This window comes from Anomalospiza imberbis, chromosome 1, assembly GCF_031753505.1.
Source record: "Anomalospiza imberbis isolate Cuckoo-Finch-1a 21T00152 chromosome 1, ASM3175350v1, whole genome shotgun sequence".
Taxonomy (NCBI): domain Eukaryota; kingdom Metazoa; phylum Chordata; class Aves; order Passeriformes; family Viduidae; genus Anomalospiza; species Anomalospiza imberbis.
In genome coordinates this window covers 39,649,750-39,668,748 of record NC_089681.1, presented here as the reverse complement: position 1 = coordinate 39,668,748, position 18,999 = coordinate 39,649,750, and the positions used below count along the sequence as shown (strand labels likewise).

At 44.7% G+C, this 18,999-nt stretch overlaps 1 protein-coding gene and 1 long non-coding RNA gene across 2 annotated transcripts; both read left to right on the top strand.

The window, feature by feature from the left end:
* The first annotated feature begins 4,261 nt into the window (after positions 1 to 4,261).
* LOC137473065 (uncharacterized) lies at positions 4,262 to 9,352 on the top strand. Its single transcript, XR_010998586.1, has 2 exons — positions 4,262 to 4,722; positions 8,997 to 9,352. It is a non-coding gene; the product is annotated as an uncharacterized lncRNA (long non-coding RNA).
* Positions 9,353 to 11,964: 2,612 nt separating this feature from the next.
* On the top strand, positions 11,965 to 13,964 carry LOC137473062 (transcription factor SOX-17-like). Its single transcript, XM_068188734.1, has 2 exons — positions 11,965 to 12,385; positions 12,664 to 13,964. The coding sequence occupies exons 1-2, from the start codon at positions 12,094 to 12,096 to the stop codon at positions 13,581 to 13,583; spliced, it is 1,212 nt and encodes a 403-aa protein (XP_068044835.1). The 5' UTR covers positions 11,965 to 12,093; the 3' UTR covers positions 13,584 to 13,964.
* Positions 13,965 to 18,999: the final 5,035 nt, after the last annotated feature.

Below are 18,999 nucleotides of genomic sequence, written 5' to 3'. Positions count from 1 at the left end.
AAAAAAGACACCTTTTTTTTTTTCTTGGGAGTTCTTCCTACTTATCTTTAACAAACTATTTCAAATCCCTTCAAGAGCCTGAAATAAGGCAGTATGAAGTCACTGTGTAAACAAAACTAAAAAGAGACAAAAGAAATTATCTAAATTGGAATTTCACCCATACTTAGTCAGCAGTACTTAGACAGCAGTAGTAGTGTAACTATAAAAAGTTAGCTGACTAGTCGTTTGCTAGTTTGCTTTTCTTGTAATCAGAGATGTTGGTACAGTTTTAAAATCAGTCTTCAGCCTGCCCTTGTGCTTTTTGTAGTGAAAATAATGGAAAAAATAGATACATTAGTACTGGTTATGTAGTCAAATGTAGTATACAGTAAATAGTGATTTATATCCTATAGTGTATATATAAAATATAATGCCATTTTTGTTCCATGTGCATTGTTTGCAACTTTGCAGTTTTCTAGCCTCAATATGGAAAAAGGTAATTAAACTTAAAAGAAAGGAGAGGTAAGGTGCAGTTCCAGAACAACTCACAGGATATTTAGTAGAAGTGAAGCATGACTCAGTTTCTTTTGGACTATTGATTTACCCTTTTCCCAATTGACTGTAATCAACCTGTTATTGCTAATCCCTCACCAGGCACCCCACCAAAGACAAATATGCTAAAGACTCCTAATGATGTTCTGATTCTGCCAGAGTTTTAATAGGAATGCAGGGGAAAGGGAGTCTAAAGCCAGTCCCTTTTAGTGCAGCATGGAACTAAAAAAAAACTAAACTAGTTCAGCATGGAACTAAAACTGGGGAAGAAAAAGGGATAAGCACATGATCCATGGCTGCCTTCTGCTCTGTTGTGACTCTGGACAAGTTAGCTAGAACATTTTTTTGTCCTGAATTCCCAAAGGTCCAGAACAGTGTTAGTAATGCTGACATATCGTTGTAAAGCATTTGTTGGGTGAAAAATAGTATTTAAATGCTCTTTGGAGTGAGATGATATAAAAAAAAACTGTGTTAGAAACAAAAGGCATTAATCCATTTTTTTTTTCAGAATGCCCTTAGTTACAAGGTAGGAGCAGTAAGCAGAGGCCTGATAAACATCACTTCTTGTTGATAATCTAGTGTTTCAGTTGTATAGGAATTCTCAAAGAGTGCCGTATGTCCTTGAGTCTTGCTTTAATTCTTAATAAAATGGCCATTTGACTTGTGACAAAGGGTTGAAGCTGCAACTGCTTCTGTGATCTTGGACTGCTCAGTTGTAGACTCTTGAAAATCTTCTGAAATGGAAGAAATCAGCTTCTTCCTTCCTGTGTAATTTTTCAGTTACCCTTGCAGTTATTCCATGGAACTGAGGTGTGGCCAGAGCTCCTCCTCTTAGGTTTACCAGAAAAATGATTTAAATACTTGAAATCAAGAACTTTGGGGTTTTAATAATTTGTTGTTGTGAAATTTATAGAATTGATTTTGATTTGTTACTTTCTGGAGAATCATCTTAATACTGTTAACCTCACAGCTAACCCTTCTTTAAAGATTCAAGCTGTTTATCCATTTTTAATTACTTTTACCAGAGCAGTGGAAAATAATTAGTTCTTGAAAGACAATTTTCCCTAGTGAATGTATTACACTTGTAAAACAACTAGGATAACATGTATTGATTCTGGCTGAAATTCAAAATGCAACCTTGAACACTTTGTGATCTTCCTAGTGGTATGTCCAAATTATTTTTAGTGCCAAGTACTGTATTTAATTCACATTATTATTACTTAAATTCTTTCTGTTGAAATATATTAATCTGTGACTAAGTTATATCACTGGTATTTGCAGAGATGGCAAAGTATTTTTTCACAGTATTTCTATCAAATTTTGTCATACAAATATGTCTTTCTACTCACCTCTTATTTCAGTGTTGTTGGATAGATTCTGACTTACAACTATAAAAATAATTACTTTAATGCATGGCTATTCTGTTCATGAAATCACATTAAATACATGTGAACCTATAAACTCTTGTTGTGTGGGTGAAGAGGAGCAATAATCTCATTTGTGAAAGCAGCCAATAATCAGAAATCTGTGTCCTTGTCTTTAAAATAAAAAGTTTGTTTTAATCCTAATTAAGTATACATCTTGGACATCTGTATACCTCAGTATTACATTAGAAGTTTTTGTAACCTGCATCATTACAGCTATCTAAACACTCACTGCTTATAGCACTACATTAAAACCCCGGTTTTTTACTATGGCACTATAGGAAAAAATACATGTCCTATACCTCCTCTGGTCACTATGATTTTAATCCAATCAATTCAACATGTGAAAGTACACCTGTAGTAAGCTGGGAGAGTATTTTTGCAAAGGCTGTGCAAGTAATCTTCTGCTTCAGAGAGCATCTGAACATATATCACTATCTACCCGTTTTCAAATACTGGTTTCTTGAATTTCTATTTTATTGAAATTCACTAGCAGAGGAAAAATGGTTTTGAGTAATTTTTCTCTTTGGATAATAATACATGCTTACTAATCATTTAGAGGTAACTATGAGCAGAAGTAGTTGCTATGGTAATTTTGAAACAGGAAATTTGAAATTTCACATTGAGCCACGTTGACACAAAAGGCTGTGGTTTATAAAGACATGCATAAAATCAATAATCATACCACCAAAAGATCTGTAACATAATTCTTTATTGTAAAGATTGCCCGTGGAATATTTTACCATTTTGTGTGTGCTTAACACTAAGAGCTCTTCTGAGCCAAAAAGCTGTATGCACCTGACAAAGGGATTTCCCAGATTCCATAATCATTCCTGTATGTAATTGAGTATGTGAATATCTTTATTTTATCTTCTTGTGTCAACTTCAGATTAACTTGGTGCTGCTGTAATGTGAAGTTCTGGTAGGCTGATGTCTAGCCAGCGGTGTGTTAAGATTCAGTATCTGTGATGGACCAATGAGTCCCTATTAATGTGGAACCTTTCTAAAAACAGGTGATAGACCCAGCCTGAGTTCTGTAATCACACCTTTAAATAAAAATTAGTTGACTGTATTTCAGGATGTTTCTGAAGCTACAGACTGCAAAGAAAATTCTGAGAAATAGTTTTTAAAAATTGTACAGCTATTAATTAGCAATTTATGTAGTATAATTACTTACCCTGATCAAATATTTGTTGCTTGGATTTTGCTATTGAATTAGTCTGACCAGTGGCAAAAAAATGTGTGGCTGCACTATTGCAAACCTGAAAGGGAAATCTTAAAAGTGACTGCACCAACAAATATGCCTTCCATGGAGGGGAAATAATCAATGGGGCTTGATTTTTACTTATCAGTAGTTGGGGTCTGTGCTGTGGCATCTACTGATTGCTGCCTCACAGTATCTGTGAAAAGCGCTGGGTAAATGCATTAATCAGTGATTAGGAAACAAACATGAACATAGAAGACTCCAAAAGCAAAAGTAGTAACTTAATAATATCTCATGCTATTAAGAAAATGAAAAGACAGATATCAGAAGGTATGAAACTGTTGATAATCTTCTAGTGCCAGAAGCACATGCTTACTGATGTAACTATGTCTTCACTAGCAAGATTTTCCTGTTTGCTAGCAAGATTTTGCTGTTTAGAGGGGCAGCAGGGGAGTTTTGCTGCTAAACAGATCTTGTGTTTACCTGACTAAAGATAAAAAAAAAAAAACAACAAAAGCCAAACAAAAACCCAAACCAAAAACCAAACCACCCAGCAACACAAAAAAAACCCCACTTTTACAGCTCTGCCAGGTTCTGAAAGCTGCCAAGGGACCTCTGTATCATGCCCTGTTCCAAACATTGTGTTCACACACAGTCTGGCCCTGGAAGGAGCTGCAGGTCCTTTCTGAGCAGGACATGTTCCAGTGTTAGCTATGAGCTCAGACTTAATTCTGTGCTTAGGTGAAATGCAAATTATATTACTAAAGTTTTACAGTTGGACTTTAAAGAATGTATGAGATACACTAATATATTAGAAGGTTGATTCTCCCCTTGAGGAAAGGTAAAGTGAGAAGGGTCTTTCTTTGAAAAGATTTTATTTTTCTATTGAAATAAGCAATAGTTTTCTTGCAAGAACTTGGGTTAAAGTATTCAATGGCAATATATCATGAATACAGTCTAACAAATAGTAACAAGAAGCCTACCTAGGACAGTATCAAATGTTTACCGCTGTCAGTGACATGCTGTAGATACATTACTGGTTTCTCCCAGACGTATCCCATTTGAAAGTCCAAGTTAGCAACTTCTTCAATAAAGAACATTTTGTGCTGCAAAAAGTACTAACCAAGCAGCTACAAAAACCTTTTACACTCTGTCCTTTCCTGTTCACAGTATGTCCGTGTGCCTCCCTTAGTTGGCAGCTACTCCTCCCAGCAGCTGTAGTGTTTTTGACGGGGTTGTTCTGAGTACCCGGCAGGCTGGCTCTACTACAAATGTGGGCTTTTGGCGAAAATGGGCTCCCTCTGGTGAGTGGTTAAGTGGTTGTCAACGGAACTACCTTCGTGTTTTGGGTTGTCTTAGTTCAGATTTTGTTTTCAAATGGTACCCTCACGGTGCTTGTGCGCTTGTGTGTACTGACACATAATGTGATCCTAGCAACTGTCAACACTTGTCGTCTTGATTTCCTGGAGTAGCAGAGGGCTTGCAATATAAATCTTGCAACTTTTCACCAGCTGGGAGGGAAGGCTAGGAGACTGCTGCAAAGAGATGCCTATGGAAAATTAGGTATTACATTTGTATCAGATAATTTTGGTGTGCTTCAGTTCCAACTCTGGCCTCTGTAGATGGTTAATATTTCTTAAGTATTTTTCCTTTCATCCTGTGCTGAGTGATTCAATACCTTTACTTTTTGCAGGATGCTGATGTGATCAAATGTGATGACCGAAGAAGCATGAATATGCAGTCCTTTTGTGGCAAGTGTATTTATACACATAAACCCAGAAACTAAAATTGTCTAGTAATCCACCTTGCTTCTTCAATTCAAACTTCTTCAGGCTGTGATGGTAGAGGTCTGTTGACACTGTACATATAGTCCTACAGAAACTGTCTCCTAAACAAGACTTGACTAATTTTTTTAAAAACTGAAAAGGCCATTAAATTTGTCATTGAGGTAAAGTTTCTAAATTGCATGTTTTGTGCAACTTTCCTCTAGAACTCAGTTAAACAGGCATCCTATCTTAATGGAACAGGTAAACTGGAGATAGCTGGGTAGAAATCGTCTTAGATCTTGCAGGTTGTTTGCAGTAGGAGTGAGGATCTCTAGTCCTTGATCTAGCTACAGAGAAAGTTTATTGAAATTCCTAGTCTTCTTTTTTTAAGTTTTCAGTTCTGTGTGATAACCACTGTCTCATCCTTTCAGTAAATACCCTTCAAAGGGTGTTGTGAAGATAAAAAGGTGATGTTAAGGGGACAAAGCAAGAGGAAAGGGAGCTTCTCAGCCTTGGATTTTATTCAAACAGAAATAGGCCAGGCAAGTGAAATAGGTGTGACTGCTGAACTGCAGCTAGGTAATTCCGAACACACCTCAAGCCCAGGAAATAATGACTGGATCAAAAAAAACCACCCACCTGCATTGTCCACCTTATCTTGGAGGCTTGTGAATCTTAGCTGTCTTTTTTATGTTGTTATTTCTTGTGCCAGGCATGATCCCATCCCACGAGGGGCTGTTTTCTTCTCTCTCACAGCTCAGTGGCAGTCAAAGGTGTTCAGAATACTGAATATTAATTGTTCTAGGCAGGGAAATTGTAGACTTCATTGTGCCCAATAGAGAAAGCAGACATGTGTCAGTGAAAGCACTGAGTGCGGTAGTGTTAGAAAGATGATCAGATTGACTGCTTTGGACTTAGAATATATACAGATCTTTTTGTTATAATCTGCAACTTTAAATTGTATTTAAATGAAACCTAATTGAGATTTTAATTAATATTAATAAACGAATAAGAAAATAATTAATATGAAAATTAAAAATCACTTTCTCCATTAAGATCACTCAAAGAAAACAAATATGATAAAACAAAACAGCTGCAGCTATCAAGAAATTAAACCAAACTAATTTCTCAAACCTTCCAACTGCCTGATAAGTGAGGTCTTTTTCTTTTTGTAGTTTATTTAACTAAATAAATGTCAAGTTATATAACATCTGTTATACACTTAGTCACTGAATATAATTGCAAAGATATGATGAAAATCCAGAACATTTCCACTGGGCACATTGAAAAATTAAAACCTTAAGCAATTTGGTTTTTTAATTTGCTAATCAATATCAAATTTTGTATTCCTATGTTTTGATTATAGAGAATTTTTATCAGGTAACAGAACAGGTATTTTTAAACAACATTAACATTGCTTCTAATTTCATGGATTATTAATTTATTTTAAAATAAATGTATCATATTGTCCGTTTCAGAAAAAGGTTTTATCCATCTTTAGTGTTGCTAAATCCACTCTTAATTTCTGTCTGATCTTACCTGCTCACCACTGCTGAGTCATCAGAACTACAAAGGGAAGGTGTTGATGTTGATTTAGTATTTCTATTAGTGCTTCTAACTTACTTCTCCTACATAGCTAGCATAGGATTATTCTCTTATGCTTAATCACTGATCATGTCTTCTGTGACAATAAGTAATTAGCATGTTAGAAGTAACTGCCCAGTTCCAAGTCCAAGTACTTTCTCATTTGTATAATAAAACACTTTTATTCTGGCTAAGACAAAGAACTTCACCCTTTGAAACTACTGTAAAATACTGCTGCCTACTAAATAAAGAAATGTATAGATATTTATTACAAGACTGCAAACACATTATATATAGTGTAAAACCCACCTTCTAGAGAATATCTATGATATTCAGTCTTCTGGCCTTATTAAGAATATTCTAGGAGCTGAGTGATGCCAGTGAAGCTTTTTTTTTTTCACTTCAGTGTTACTGGGGTCAACTTTTTAATTCTACAGTTACATGACTTGTCCTTGACTAGTCCATCACTTTGGTACCTAGCATGTCAGAATAAATCTTACAGTAAAACAAGTTAGCAGTAGCTCCACAGCTCCACTGACATAAAATAGCATAAATACAGAGGCTGGGCCAAATTGCCGAGGTCAAATCAGATCTCTGAACTTTTGGAGTGGGTCCAGCATTGTATAAAGCATTCCTTTTTTTCCTTTTTTTTTTTTTTAATTATATTTTATTTAATGACTTGTATATACTTAAATATTTAAAGCAACAGGACATCTGTTCTTGGAAATTCAAGTGTAGGCTGGTGTCAGCTACTGTACTGCTACACGGTATACACAACTCATTCTCAAACCAAAGGGCACAGAAGTCAGAATGAAGTTGGAAACTCATGTATACAAACTGTTGACAAAGGAATATGCAATAGATCTGTGATATCAGTCCCATTAATTTATCTTTATATTAAAGAAGTATGTAAATTTATTTGTAAAAAGGGTGATGAGACTTAGGTCAAGATTATGCTGTTAGCTGTTCGAGAGAAGGGTCACCTCTATGCTTTACTCATGCAAATAATGTTATTTCAAAGTCATTCAAACTTTGCTTGGGTCCACATGTCGTCCGTCTGGAAGAGGTATTGCAGAAGTACCGAGCACTCGTACCAGTTAAGCATGTCCCTTCCCACTGGTTCCCATACGTTTGGTTTCTGCCTTCGGAAGGGGGCAGGGAAGGCGTTACAGGCGCGTGAGAGCCAAGCCCAAGCAGCCACGTCGGCGAGAGTTAACCCCTTCCTAGGAGCAGCCACGGTCCAGGCTCTCTCCTGCGCTGCAGGTCCTCCGGGACGTGTACCATCAGAATTCACCAGTACCTTCATTGCAAAGCCATTTCCTTCTGACTAGGAAGTTTTCTGACCGTCCTTCACTGCAGTGCCACGGGCACGGTACATGGCACCACGTAGTTGAAAGAACGATGGAAGGCAAGATGTATGCATATGTATATGTATAAAGAATGTATTTCCTAGCACCAAGGAAAAAGGATGAGAGAAATAGGACGGTAGTCCGCGGCTCTCCCTCCTCCTGCGCGTTTGCCAGACCCAGGGCTGAGCCTGCCCAAAGGGAAGCACCGCAATCCCTGCACTACCCCGGGAAGGGGGGTGGTTGCTGCTGAGCCCGGTACCCCCGTCTAGACAAATGCACGACATTTCTCTCCAACCTCTTTCAGACTTCCCGCTTCAATTCGGCATCCAAGGGCTGCGGGAGGGCGAGCCGTCCCGAAGGGGAGCCAGCGGGAGCACCGGGGGAAAGAGCCGAGCGGGCCAACAGCGGGGCCCAAGGCTGGCCCCAGCCTGCCGGCCGGGCACATCACCTGGCAGGGGAACGTCGTGTCCGCCGGGAGGCAAAAGCATTCTTACCTCGGAATGGGAGTCGCGCACGTCCCGCTCCCCCCTCCGGACTCCCTTCAGTCCCAAAATGCGGGGACACCGTTGCTTAACACCCCCCCAGGCAGGCGCGCACAGATGCAGGGAGCTCGCTGTGCGAGGCCGTGCTGTCCCACAGCCAATTGCCTGTCCCCGAGCCCGCGGCGACGGGACGTGATTCCAGCCAAGCGGCTCCGCTTCGGATGCTCAGGGCAGTTGAGAGCCTCAAGCTTTCCTCAGGTCTGTGTGCATTTGCTGGAAAGCAACTTGTAGATTAAAGTGAGGCAGGCGAAGTAGTAACTTTCTAGATGCTGGGGACTATTGTTTTGCTGTACAATTAATGGTGTTTCCATAGTTAGAGTTTCTGAAAGGGATATTTTTGATTTTTGGGGTTTTGATTTTTTTTCCATTCAATAGTGGGTCCTTCCTGACCAGGGCCTTTGTAATACATTCACTTTCCTAAAGCAAAGTCCCAAAAAGTCTTCATTCGGGGAGATTTCTTGTACTATGCAGCGCTGTCGGGCTCGGCTGCTTTCATTTAGTGGTTTTGAATCGCTCTGAAGAGGCATAGTGTGCTGTCTTTAAATACACGGTTTTTTAAAAAAGGCTCTTGTCTTGGGAAACTGCTCGATTTGCAGGAAACCCTCCGGATGTTTGCTGCTTTTCATGTGGCATTTGTGGTCGGCTCTGATAACGCTGGGAGCACCACTTCCAACACCGCATTCTGTAATGGACCTGAAATAGAAACACATCTCTCGGCGGAGGATCCCCACTCCGCGCCCCCGCGCTGTGTACCGGCGGGTTTAAAAGGTCAATAAATCAGAAGGATGAACTCTCGGTGGCATTGTTAGGTTGGGAAAGTTAACGAATGACCCCAGGAGTCGTGCGACCACGGAGGTTTCAGGAGTGTCAGAAGAAGCTCCCTATTAAACGCTGCGGGGAAGTGAAGCCTAAGGAAAAAGGGCGACTGGACCCAGAAGCAGGGCAGTGCTGTGTGTTTTAGAGTTACAATTCGAAAATAGCCAAACATTAAAAATAAAATGCTAGAAAAGAAGGGAGATAATCCGTTTATGACGCCAGGGGCACTTGAAGGGTCACAAACTGCCAACATTTTCTGTACAAACCAGGGAGCTTTTACTTTCTCGGCTGAGATTCAAAACACACCTTTCTTTCTTTGATCCCAGATCAATGAGCTGTAGAAACGGTTTCAACAAATCTCCCAAACAAAGTCGACTATAGTTGCTTAGTTTATTACCTCATGTTCATTATACAGAAAAACATTTTTCCTTTCTGCTGAAAGTGACAGCCCTAAAAATTGCTGCAAGCTTTATGTGCAAGCAGTCCCTCTACTCGATGAACTGTTTCAGTAAGAGCCCCTGCGGGATTTTTCCCCTTGGCTTACGAAAATGTTTCTGCTAATTAGAGTGAAAGGGAAATTTTGACGTTTTAACAAGATCAACTGGTTAAAGAAAGGTAATACTCTCTCCTACGGTTTAAACTCCTGGCTGGGTTAGTCTTGTCCGAGTCAATAATGCGGCGTGAGCTGGGAGCTGCTCTGGGAAGCAATGGAAACGGACCGGCTCCCTTAGAGCAGCGCGTTGCTGCCTGCTTGGGTTTATGTTGCTTATTCCCTCAGCTGAGTACTCTGTTATCCGCAGGGAAAAATACACATGCTTTCCTCACACATGAGTTCTTTAAACACGATTCTGATACTGTTTAATTCAGAATTTTCTCTGGGTATCGGCCGTGCGTCGGTGCGTGACCTGTCTCGGGGCGGATGGCCTGTGGGATTGAGGGCTCTGAGTCCCGGCACGTCGGGTCGGGAAATGTCACAACTTCAGCCATAAAACTAAAGCCATTAGTACACCAGCCTTACCCAGGTATGCCCTAAGGTAGTGTCCTAAAGGCACTGGACTAAAAACGAGTGAAAAAGCACTTTATTCCTGACGAGCGTTACTGATTACCGCCAATTCTGGGCTGACGGTCGCCTTTTGCAAGTGCAGTGTCACCGGTAATTTATTTTATAATCAATTCTAAGTGCATAATACTTTTGCAAAAATGGTGTTATTATATAATAGTTTGAGATTAATTTAAACACACATATATGTATGACCACTGTTTTCACCTTCGCTGCTTTTTACAGCATGTAATATAAGGACGAAAAGCAGGGCTGTTAGAATAGCTACCTCTATGTTGAACAAGCACGTGTGTTTGAACGGAGGAAAAGAAAATTGACATTTTTTGGTTTTGTTTAGGCAGATCTCGTATTTTGATAATAGTTTCGAATCCTTGCAGGGATAAATATGCTATACTATTATGCTGGAAACATACAGCTTGTTTATAATCTCTAAAAAGCACTAGGGAGCAGAAAGCTAAATGTAGAAATGACTGGAAAATTGTCTTTACCTGTGTTAGTCCCTGGCAGCTCCTGTCCGCTACTGCGACCTTCTTTTTAAAGCATCTGTCCGTCAAGTGTAAAGGAGCAGGCTTTACGCAGTGCGAAACAGGAAATTCAATGTTAGAATACGTTAATGGTTATTCTGACTTCACCCATTTAATTTCAGCGAGAATTCTTACAATATTGGTTTATTTGATCAAAGTGGCTACCCAAACAAAGGTGTCCTTAACAAAATAAATTCCTTTGATCTTCCGTTTAAAGCTGAGCGGTTTCTCAAATAAGCATCGATGCATTTAATAGCACCACATAACAATGCAAATATTAACCAAAGCGTCCGTGAAAACTCCGTATTCTACATTAGTTTGTATGCCAAAGGAGAACATAAATGGTGCTGAGATAAAATTCTGTGTATTCTGAAGAGATGTACATTTTTCAAACATCTGTTTGTAATTACAGTTTATTTATTTGGGCAAATCAGAGAAATCCTGATAACGTAAAGCAACAAGCAATGAGTACTGCAAAGTTCAAGGTACTAATAATAACTGCATGGAATATTTATGCTTTTGAAAGACACTGAAGAGCTTTATTAGGAAGCACGAAAAAGTGGGAGAGGATATGTATCATAGGGTTTACTCTGGGTTCAGCATCCTACTGTCTAGGGAGGTGAGCTCTTTCATGAGCTTACGAGGGGAAATATGCTCAGGTAGCGCTAGAGGCTAAGAAGCTGCTGTGTGAGGCACAGATGATGACTTGACTTCTCATTACCACGCTACATCCCAAATATACCTGCAGAAGAAGCCGTTTGTGCCTCTCAAGAGTGTTACAGGGTATCTCGGCACAGCTGTAAAGACTCTGTCCCTTTCCCCCGCTTCGGACCTGCTCCGCTCAGGGATGTCCATTAGCGCACAGCCTCGTGGGCCTCTGCGCTGCCCTTGCGGAGGGCAGGGCTGAAGCCGGTGGCGTCGAACGCGCTGCCGGTGCCCCGAGCCACACCCGGCACGGGTCCCGCGGGGGCGGGGGCGGCGCTGGCCGCGGCGGAGCCCGCGATGCGCTCAGGTGCCGGCCCCCGCCGCGCCGGGAGGAGCGGCGGGGGCCGCCCCGCGGGGCAGCGCCGCGGGAGCCACGGCCGCCGTCCGGCTGCGCGCCCGCCCCCGCCGCCCCATTGGCCGCGCCGCGGCTCAAATAGGCCGGCCCGGGGGCCGGCTCCGGCAGCAGCGAGCGGGGTCCGAGTGCCGAGTGTGTCCCGTGGGCTGGCCGCAGCTGCCGGCTGTGGCGGCGGTCGGCAGCGCAGCGTGTCCCGTCCCGTCCCGTCCCGTCCCGTCCCGTCCCGGCGCGAGATGAGCAGCCCCGATGCGGGCTACGCCAGCAGCGACGACCAGGGGCAGGGGCGGTGCTCGCTGCCCATCATGATGCCGGCCATGTGCCCGTGGGCAGAGTCGCTGAGCCCGCTGGGCGAGGCGAAGGCGAAGGGCGGCGCGGCGGCGTCGGGGCCGTCGGGCGGCCGGAGCAAGGGCGAGGCGCGGATCCGGCGTCCCATGAACGCCTTCATGGTGTGGGCGAAGGACGAGCGCAAGCGGCTGGCGCAGCAAAACCCGGACCTGCACAACGCCGAGCTCAGCAAGATGCTGGGTGAGCAAGGGCGGGCGCGGGATCCCCTGGGGCGGATCCGCAGGGCGAGGGGCCCGGGGGAAGCTCGGGGTCGGGGGTGTGGGCGGCGGGCGGGGGGATCCGTGGGCTGTCGGGCCGGGGTCCCGGGGTGGCGGTCGCGTCCGAAGGCGAGCGAGGATGGCGCACAGCCGGGCGGGGCTGGGGCTGCGGGCTGCGGGCGGGGGCGGTGTCGGTGTCGCCGGGAGCGGGCGTGGGTGCCGGTCGGTGAGCGGGCGGTCTGACGGTGTCCGTGGGTGCAGGTAAATCGTGGAAGGCGCTGTCGCTGGCGGAGAAGCGTCCCTTCGTGGAGGAGGCGGAGCGGCTGCGGGTGCAGCACATGCAGGACCACCCGAACTACAAGTACCGGCCGCGGCGGCGGAAGCAGGTGAAGCGCCTGAAGCGGGTGGAGAGCGGCTTCCTGCAGCACGGCCTGGCGGAGGCGGCGGCGGCGGCGGCGGGGCCCGGGCTGGGCAGCGAGGTGGCCGGCGGCGGTGGCAGGATGTGCGTGGAGGGCCTGGGACTGGCGTACGGCGAGCAGGGCTACGCGGCGGCGGGCGCGGGCCACTACCGGGACTGTCCGCCGCTGGGCGCCGCGTTCGACGGCTACAGCCTGCCGACGCCGGACCCGTCGCCGCTGGACGCGGCGGAGAGCGAGGCGCCCTTCTTCGCGGCGGGGCTGCAGGAGGAGTGCGCGCTGGGGCCCTACGGCTACGGCCCGCACCCGGCGGCCGCCGAGTACCCGGCGGCGTCCGAGAGCCCGTCGGGCGCGTCGCTGCGGCGGCACCTGCCGCCCGGGGAGGCGCTGGGCGCGGGCGGGTCGCTGCAGGGGCTGCTGGGCTGCCCGGCGCCGCTGCACGCGTTCTACGGGCAGTGCCAGCCGCCGGGCCCGGGGCGCGGCCCGCCGCCGCCGCCGGGGGCCTTGGGGCAGCCGTCGCCGCCGCCCGAGACGGCGCCGTGCCGGGAGCAGCTGGAGCAGCTGCGGCCGGAGGAGCTGCTGGGCGAGGTGGACCGCACGGAGTTCGAACAGTACCTGCGCTTCGCCTGCAAGCCCGAGCTGGGGCTGCCCTACAGCGGCCACGACGCGGCCGCGCTGGCGTCGCCCGAGGGCGCGGGTCCCATCTCGTCGGCCGTGTCGGACGCCAGCAGCGCCGTCTACTACTGCGGCTACCCCGACTTGTGAGGGGCTCGCTGGGGCACGGCACGGACACTGGCAGGGAAGCGCCCGGCCCCGCTCCTATTTATGTAATTTATTTGAATCTTGAGAACTGACAGGGTATCCGTGACCTGCTCGAGGTTTAAAAAGGTTATGTGCCATCTCGCTGTCCAGGTGGTGCAGGTCTTACCATCACTGTCCGACCGTGACCTATAAAACTGTTACTGAGGTGGAATCATGATACTAGGGGCACACGGAGAATATAATTTTTGAGATCTTGTTAGAGATCCACATGCTTTTGTATGTTTTACAGAGCGTTGTGTTTTATATGATGGGTTTGTACAGAATGATTTTGCACTTTTACAATAAAGGGAAAATAATAAAACTGGTCTCTGACATCTCCACCAAGAGGTCTTATCGTCCTTTGTAATATTATTGTTACTGCTTTTTAAACTACTTTTGCAAGTGTCCCGTGCACTAAGTGTGAGGTCCTCTCACGCTTTGTGAAGAGTCTTCCTATGTTTCTCCTGCTTCAGTTATAGAGAAAAATTTTAAGCCTTCAGTAACTGCCTACTTCGGGCTCTTGATTTATTTTTTTTCACTTTATAGGTGCTTTCTTATAGAGCTGATTAATATGACTGAATTTTAAAAAAGATGCATTTTACTGTTCAAATACTAAAAGTATCTATGAAAGCACCTGCTGAAGTATGTTAGGGTTTGCTCCTTTTTTAATGGAAGCAGGGATTCGTTGATGAGATGGGTGGATAAGTGCTGGTTTAAACATCTCCTGGGACAGAATGCCTTTCGTGTCCCTGTAGCTGTCTCGCTGTGCCGGGTCGAGGGGGTGGCGGTGTAGCAGATCTCCGCTGCGGAGAGCAAGAGCTGTAAATCAGGATTCAAAGTAAGTGAAAAATTACGACACAAGCCTCCAAAGGGGGAGGCCGGCCGGGAGAAGCCCACTCGGCACTCTGCCACAGCGGCACCTTCATCCGTACCTCCCAGAATCTTACCTTTTTCTCTCCTAAAGAAACCCCTGGGTCGATGTCATCTCGTCTAGAGGTAGAAACATCTCCGTGCTTGAGAAATGGGCACCCTGTCATTAAACTTGGGGAAAAAAAGACCTTTCCATTTAGATGTTAGTACTGAGTCCGGTTGTGGGATGGGACTGATAAATTAATTATGTCTATTGCTTAAATCGGGGGGAGGAGGTAACGGTGATCTGGGTCGTTTGCTTCCTAAGATAAAGCTGTGGAGCTGAGCACCGGGGAAGAGGGGACAGGGGCCGAAGTGGCAGACTTGCCTACTGATTACCCTGTCTTCCACGAGGACGGGAAATTAAATTGGGTCTGTTTTCAAGTTACAATTAAAGACACTTATGTTTGTACCCGTGAAAGATAAAATAGATGCAAACTGCCTCAATCAATGAGATTTGAGAGCAGCCTCCTTGGCAAAAATCGACTTAGTAATTGTGCACTATTAGTGAGTCTTGAATCAAAAGGCATTCAGACCCTTAATATTTAGTAAAATAGTCTACTTCCTAGTTTCTTAGTCTTCCCATTTTACTTTTCAAACAGTCTTCAATTGTAAGAAATGTACCTAAAACATCCATCCTGTCACTCTCTTCACTCCTCTCCTAACTGTACGTGAGGAAAATGATGTAATTCTGAAATAGGTGATACTTCAGAATAAGGACATTCTTGATACTTTAATTTGGAAAAAAAATTACATGTTTAAAACATAGATACATAAACCCAGGAAACAAACGTGCATGAGAGATGGTTTCTTGTTTGGTTGAGTTTTCCTTTTATTATGGTATTTAAATACAGTATTAAAATTTGTCCTTTTCACATATGTTCGCAGCTTTCTGTGGAAAAATCACTTTGGCTGGTTTGGGAAATAAATCACAGTAAGCTTTTAATAACTTCAGTCACCATTTCTTTTCATTTTTCCTTTAGATGCAGGTTTTGCTCCTCTCTTCTGTCCTTCACCCCAAATTGTCAGGCAGCTGTAGCCCGAAGCAGACTTGAAACTGTAAGTGGCTCTTAATTAAGGTTGAAAACATTCTCTTTTCTCTTTTCTTTTCTTTTCTTTTCTCTTCTTTTTTCTTTTCTTTTCTCCTCTCTTTTTTCAAAAGGGAATTTCACTAAATTGAAATAAATACATTGGTTTTGGTAAGAGTGTTGGCCCACACAACAGTCCAACACACCACAAGAATGTGTCAAACTGTGTGTGGTGAAGATGTGGCAGATCTTCCAGTAACCCTTTTCACAGAGTTTTGCAGACTCAAATCTAAGAAGCATTATTTTCCTGTATGTAGCCAGACGTGTAGCTCTTTTTTTTTAGCCCTCCCCTATGAGAAGAACGGTCTGAAGCTTCTTTGAAATGTCTGAAACGTGGCAGATTAATGCACTGCCAATATTCATGAAGCAAAATATTCTGAATTTCCATCCAAACCCTATTTTCCTCAAAGCATCTTGACTTTCTGATTCTAAATTACAGACACCCAAATCTGTCCTGTAGCCCTTTTGAAAGCATTAAACCTTCCTCACGTCCCATGAGTGCCTATGACAATAGGCACATTAAAAGAAGAACCCCAAAATTATTAATATTTTTTTCACGAGTGCTTTCAGCATCAAGGCTCTCGCTGTCAGGCGGTGAAAGAAGTCGCTATGTGCCCCGAGGGTCTATGGAGAAGGCCTTAAGCGTGTGTCAGAGACCGAGGTGGCTCCTGGCCGCATTCTACAGGCAGAGTCGGAGTCACTGCCACTCCAATCCCGGCTCTGCACACAGGGCAATACACTCCCTGGAAACCGTGCTTCTGGTTTACTCTAAAAAAGCAAGCCACAAAGACAGGGTGACATCTGCAAAACATCTCTAACCTTACCCAAACTTTTTCTCCGGTTTAACAACGGCATTATCTGGGCAACGCCTTCCAGTCCCTTCCTACAGCAATGGTGAGTGCTCTCTGAAGTTCACAGAGATCACTTATGCCCCAAAGCCCAAAAGGTATTCAGCTCTTTGTCGTTCGTTTGGTTTTGGGGTCTTCCTGTCCCTCTCTCATTAATTCGCAATAAATCTCTAGTAACGTTTCTAGTTTTCTTAACACAGTCAAGTCCCTTATGTTGGTGTCACATTGCAGCTGGAAGAGTTTGGGGTTGTTGTTTTATTTCTGAGTGGGTTGGTTTGCTTGTGGTTTTTTTTTGTTTGTTTGTTTTTTGTTGTTTTTTTTTTTTTTGTGGTATTTGTTTGTTTGTTTGTTTGTTTGAAGTATATGGATAGAAAAATAAGTGGGTCTAATGCACAAAAAAGGGACTTCAGGCCAAGGTGCTAAATTAAAGTCAGCTCAAGGTCCGTCCATACAGGACAGGTGGCAGGAAAGCCAGGAGATCAAAATAACAACTCACTTGCTAATGCAAAGGAGCTGGAAATGCCAAGAAGCAGTGGTTTTGTGCTCTAAAAAACAACAAAAAAAACCCCAAACCAAAACAAAAAACCCAAACCAAAAAAACCCGAAAACAACCAAAAAAAAAAAAAAAAAAACCACAAAAACACAACCTCCACATTAACATAGCAGATTTCTGTTTCTGCCCATTTCTGTAGCTGTGTGCTTTTCCAGCCACAAAGATGATAATCGCTAGAAGATATTAGCAGCAATACTGCTGACCAATTTCTCCTTTTACATAAATTTAGTCTACTTATGTGGCAACCCTATTCTTGTATTGTAGTAAATCGTCTCCCAGTCGCTCCTGAGAAGGACGACAGAAGCCCCTGCCAAGTGTTAGCATGCCAGCACGGGATCAGGAGCCAATACCCCGGGCACAGCCGGCGTGGGCGGCAGGGACAGGCCATTCGCAGCCTTGTGACGAGCGACATTAGCGTGCATCAGGTGGCTGACTGCACTTATCGCCGCACCGAGGGACGAGCGCGACTGACAGAACTGTGAAACCCAGTAATTACACACCCACATTTGCTTAATGTTAAACAGTCAAGTAATGTGTTGACTAATTAAAGGCTTGCGAGATCAGAGTTCAGTCGCCCTCTTCAGATTTCCGTCTACAAAAATAGGAATTTCTTTCACCTTTCTCTGTGTTTGGACACAAACATACGTCTTAAATGCCGCAGCTGCCTGAGCGTCTAAGAGGGAGTGCTGATCACACAAGGCTTCTCGCAGACTGCTATATTTTGGTATTTTAAGTGTATGATTTTACCCTGAATTATTTACTCAGAAGGTCGGTCACATAAAGAGACTTCACCTAAGATATAAATCTTGTCTCAGACCAAATGCTAAATAAATCCCCTTGCTCCTGATGACATCTGAGTGACTTCTCTCTGCTTTGGACGCTGCAAAACCTATCCTAGGTTTTGTCTGTTGCGCTAGGAAAAAACCCTCAAAGTCCACATCTTCTAAAGAAAAAAAAAAGAAAATTATTGCACTTTCTACACTGTAAAATGACAGATTATGAATGCATTTACAAAGAAAGGGGTAGGTTATTTGTTTCCCTTCCCTGCTTCGAGGGTTGCAAAGCTACCCGGACGTCGCTGCTGTTAACACTATAATGCACAATGTGTTCCTGTTCTGGATTATAGGGTCCCATAGGTGCTTGTGACCCCCAAGGCTGAAAATCGTGTGGCATTACATGCTTGTATGTATTTCTGGAACTCGTTTCAAAGCCTTTTTTTGTTGTTGCTTATTTTATTTCTTTTTTTTTTTTTTCCTTTCTGATATGTGCTGCTGAATCTCTATTTTTGCTGCTCGGAAGTCACTCGTGCCCAGGGGAGCTGCTGATGGTGAGGTAGAGCTGCTTTAGGGGACAAGCCCGACGCACTCATGCCGTCAAGTTGTTACGTGGTGTGACTGAACGAATTGCGTGGGGCAATCCTTGTGGCTGCGTGATTCTGCTCGCCGACAGGTCAGCTGTCACCCGGTTGACCTGGTCAGCTGTGAATTGCCCCATTTCGTGTCTGCTGAAGAAAACCTACGGCAAACTCGGGAGGTCGGGTGTCTCCTGCCCCAGTATTCGGCACTCGCCCCCAGCAGAGGCAGCGGGCACCAGTTACCAGCGTGACCGGGCTGGTACGGGAGGCCCAGCCCGTGGGTGGAGCACCCAACCCGTCACCCTGAGCCCCCGGCCGGCAGCCTCTGGGGCAGGAAAGTCCGCGGTGGCCCCTCTGTAGCCCTGCCAGGCAACGAGAGCGACAGTGCAGTGGGGAGCACGGAGGGGTGAAACAAGGGGACGGGGCCACCGTGTAGGCGGCCGGGAAGGGCAGCAGAGCGGCTCCAGGCTCAAAGACAGCCCGCTAAAAGCAATGCAGACTTGTAAGACAGGTCCAGTCGTCCCTGTCCTCGAGGATGTCAATATTTTCTCAAAAAGAACTACTGCAAGTTAACTAGCTGCCTAGTTTTTATCCTAGGGAAATTTAAAGTACATGTCCAAGGAATACA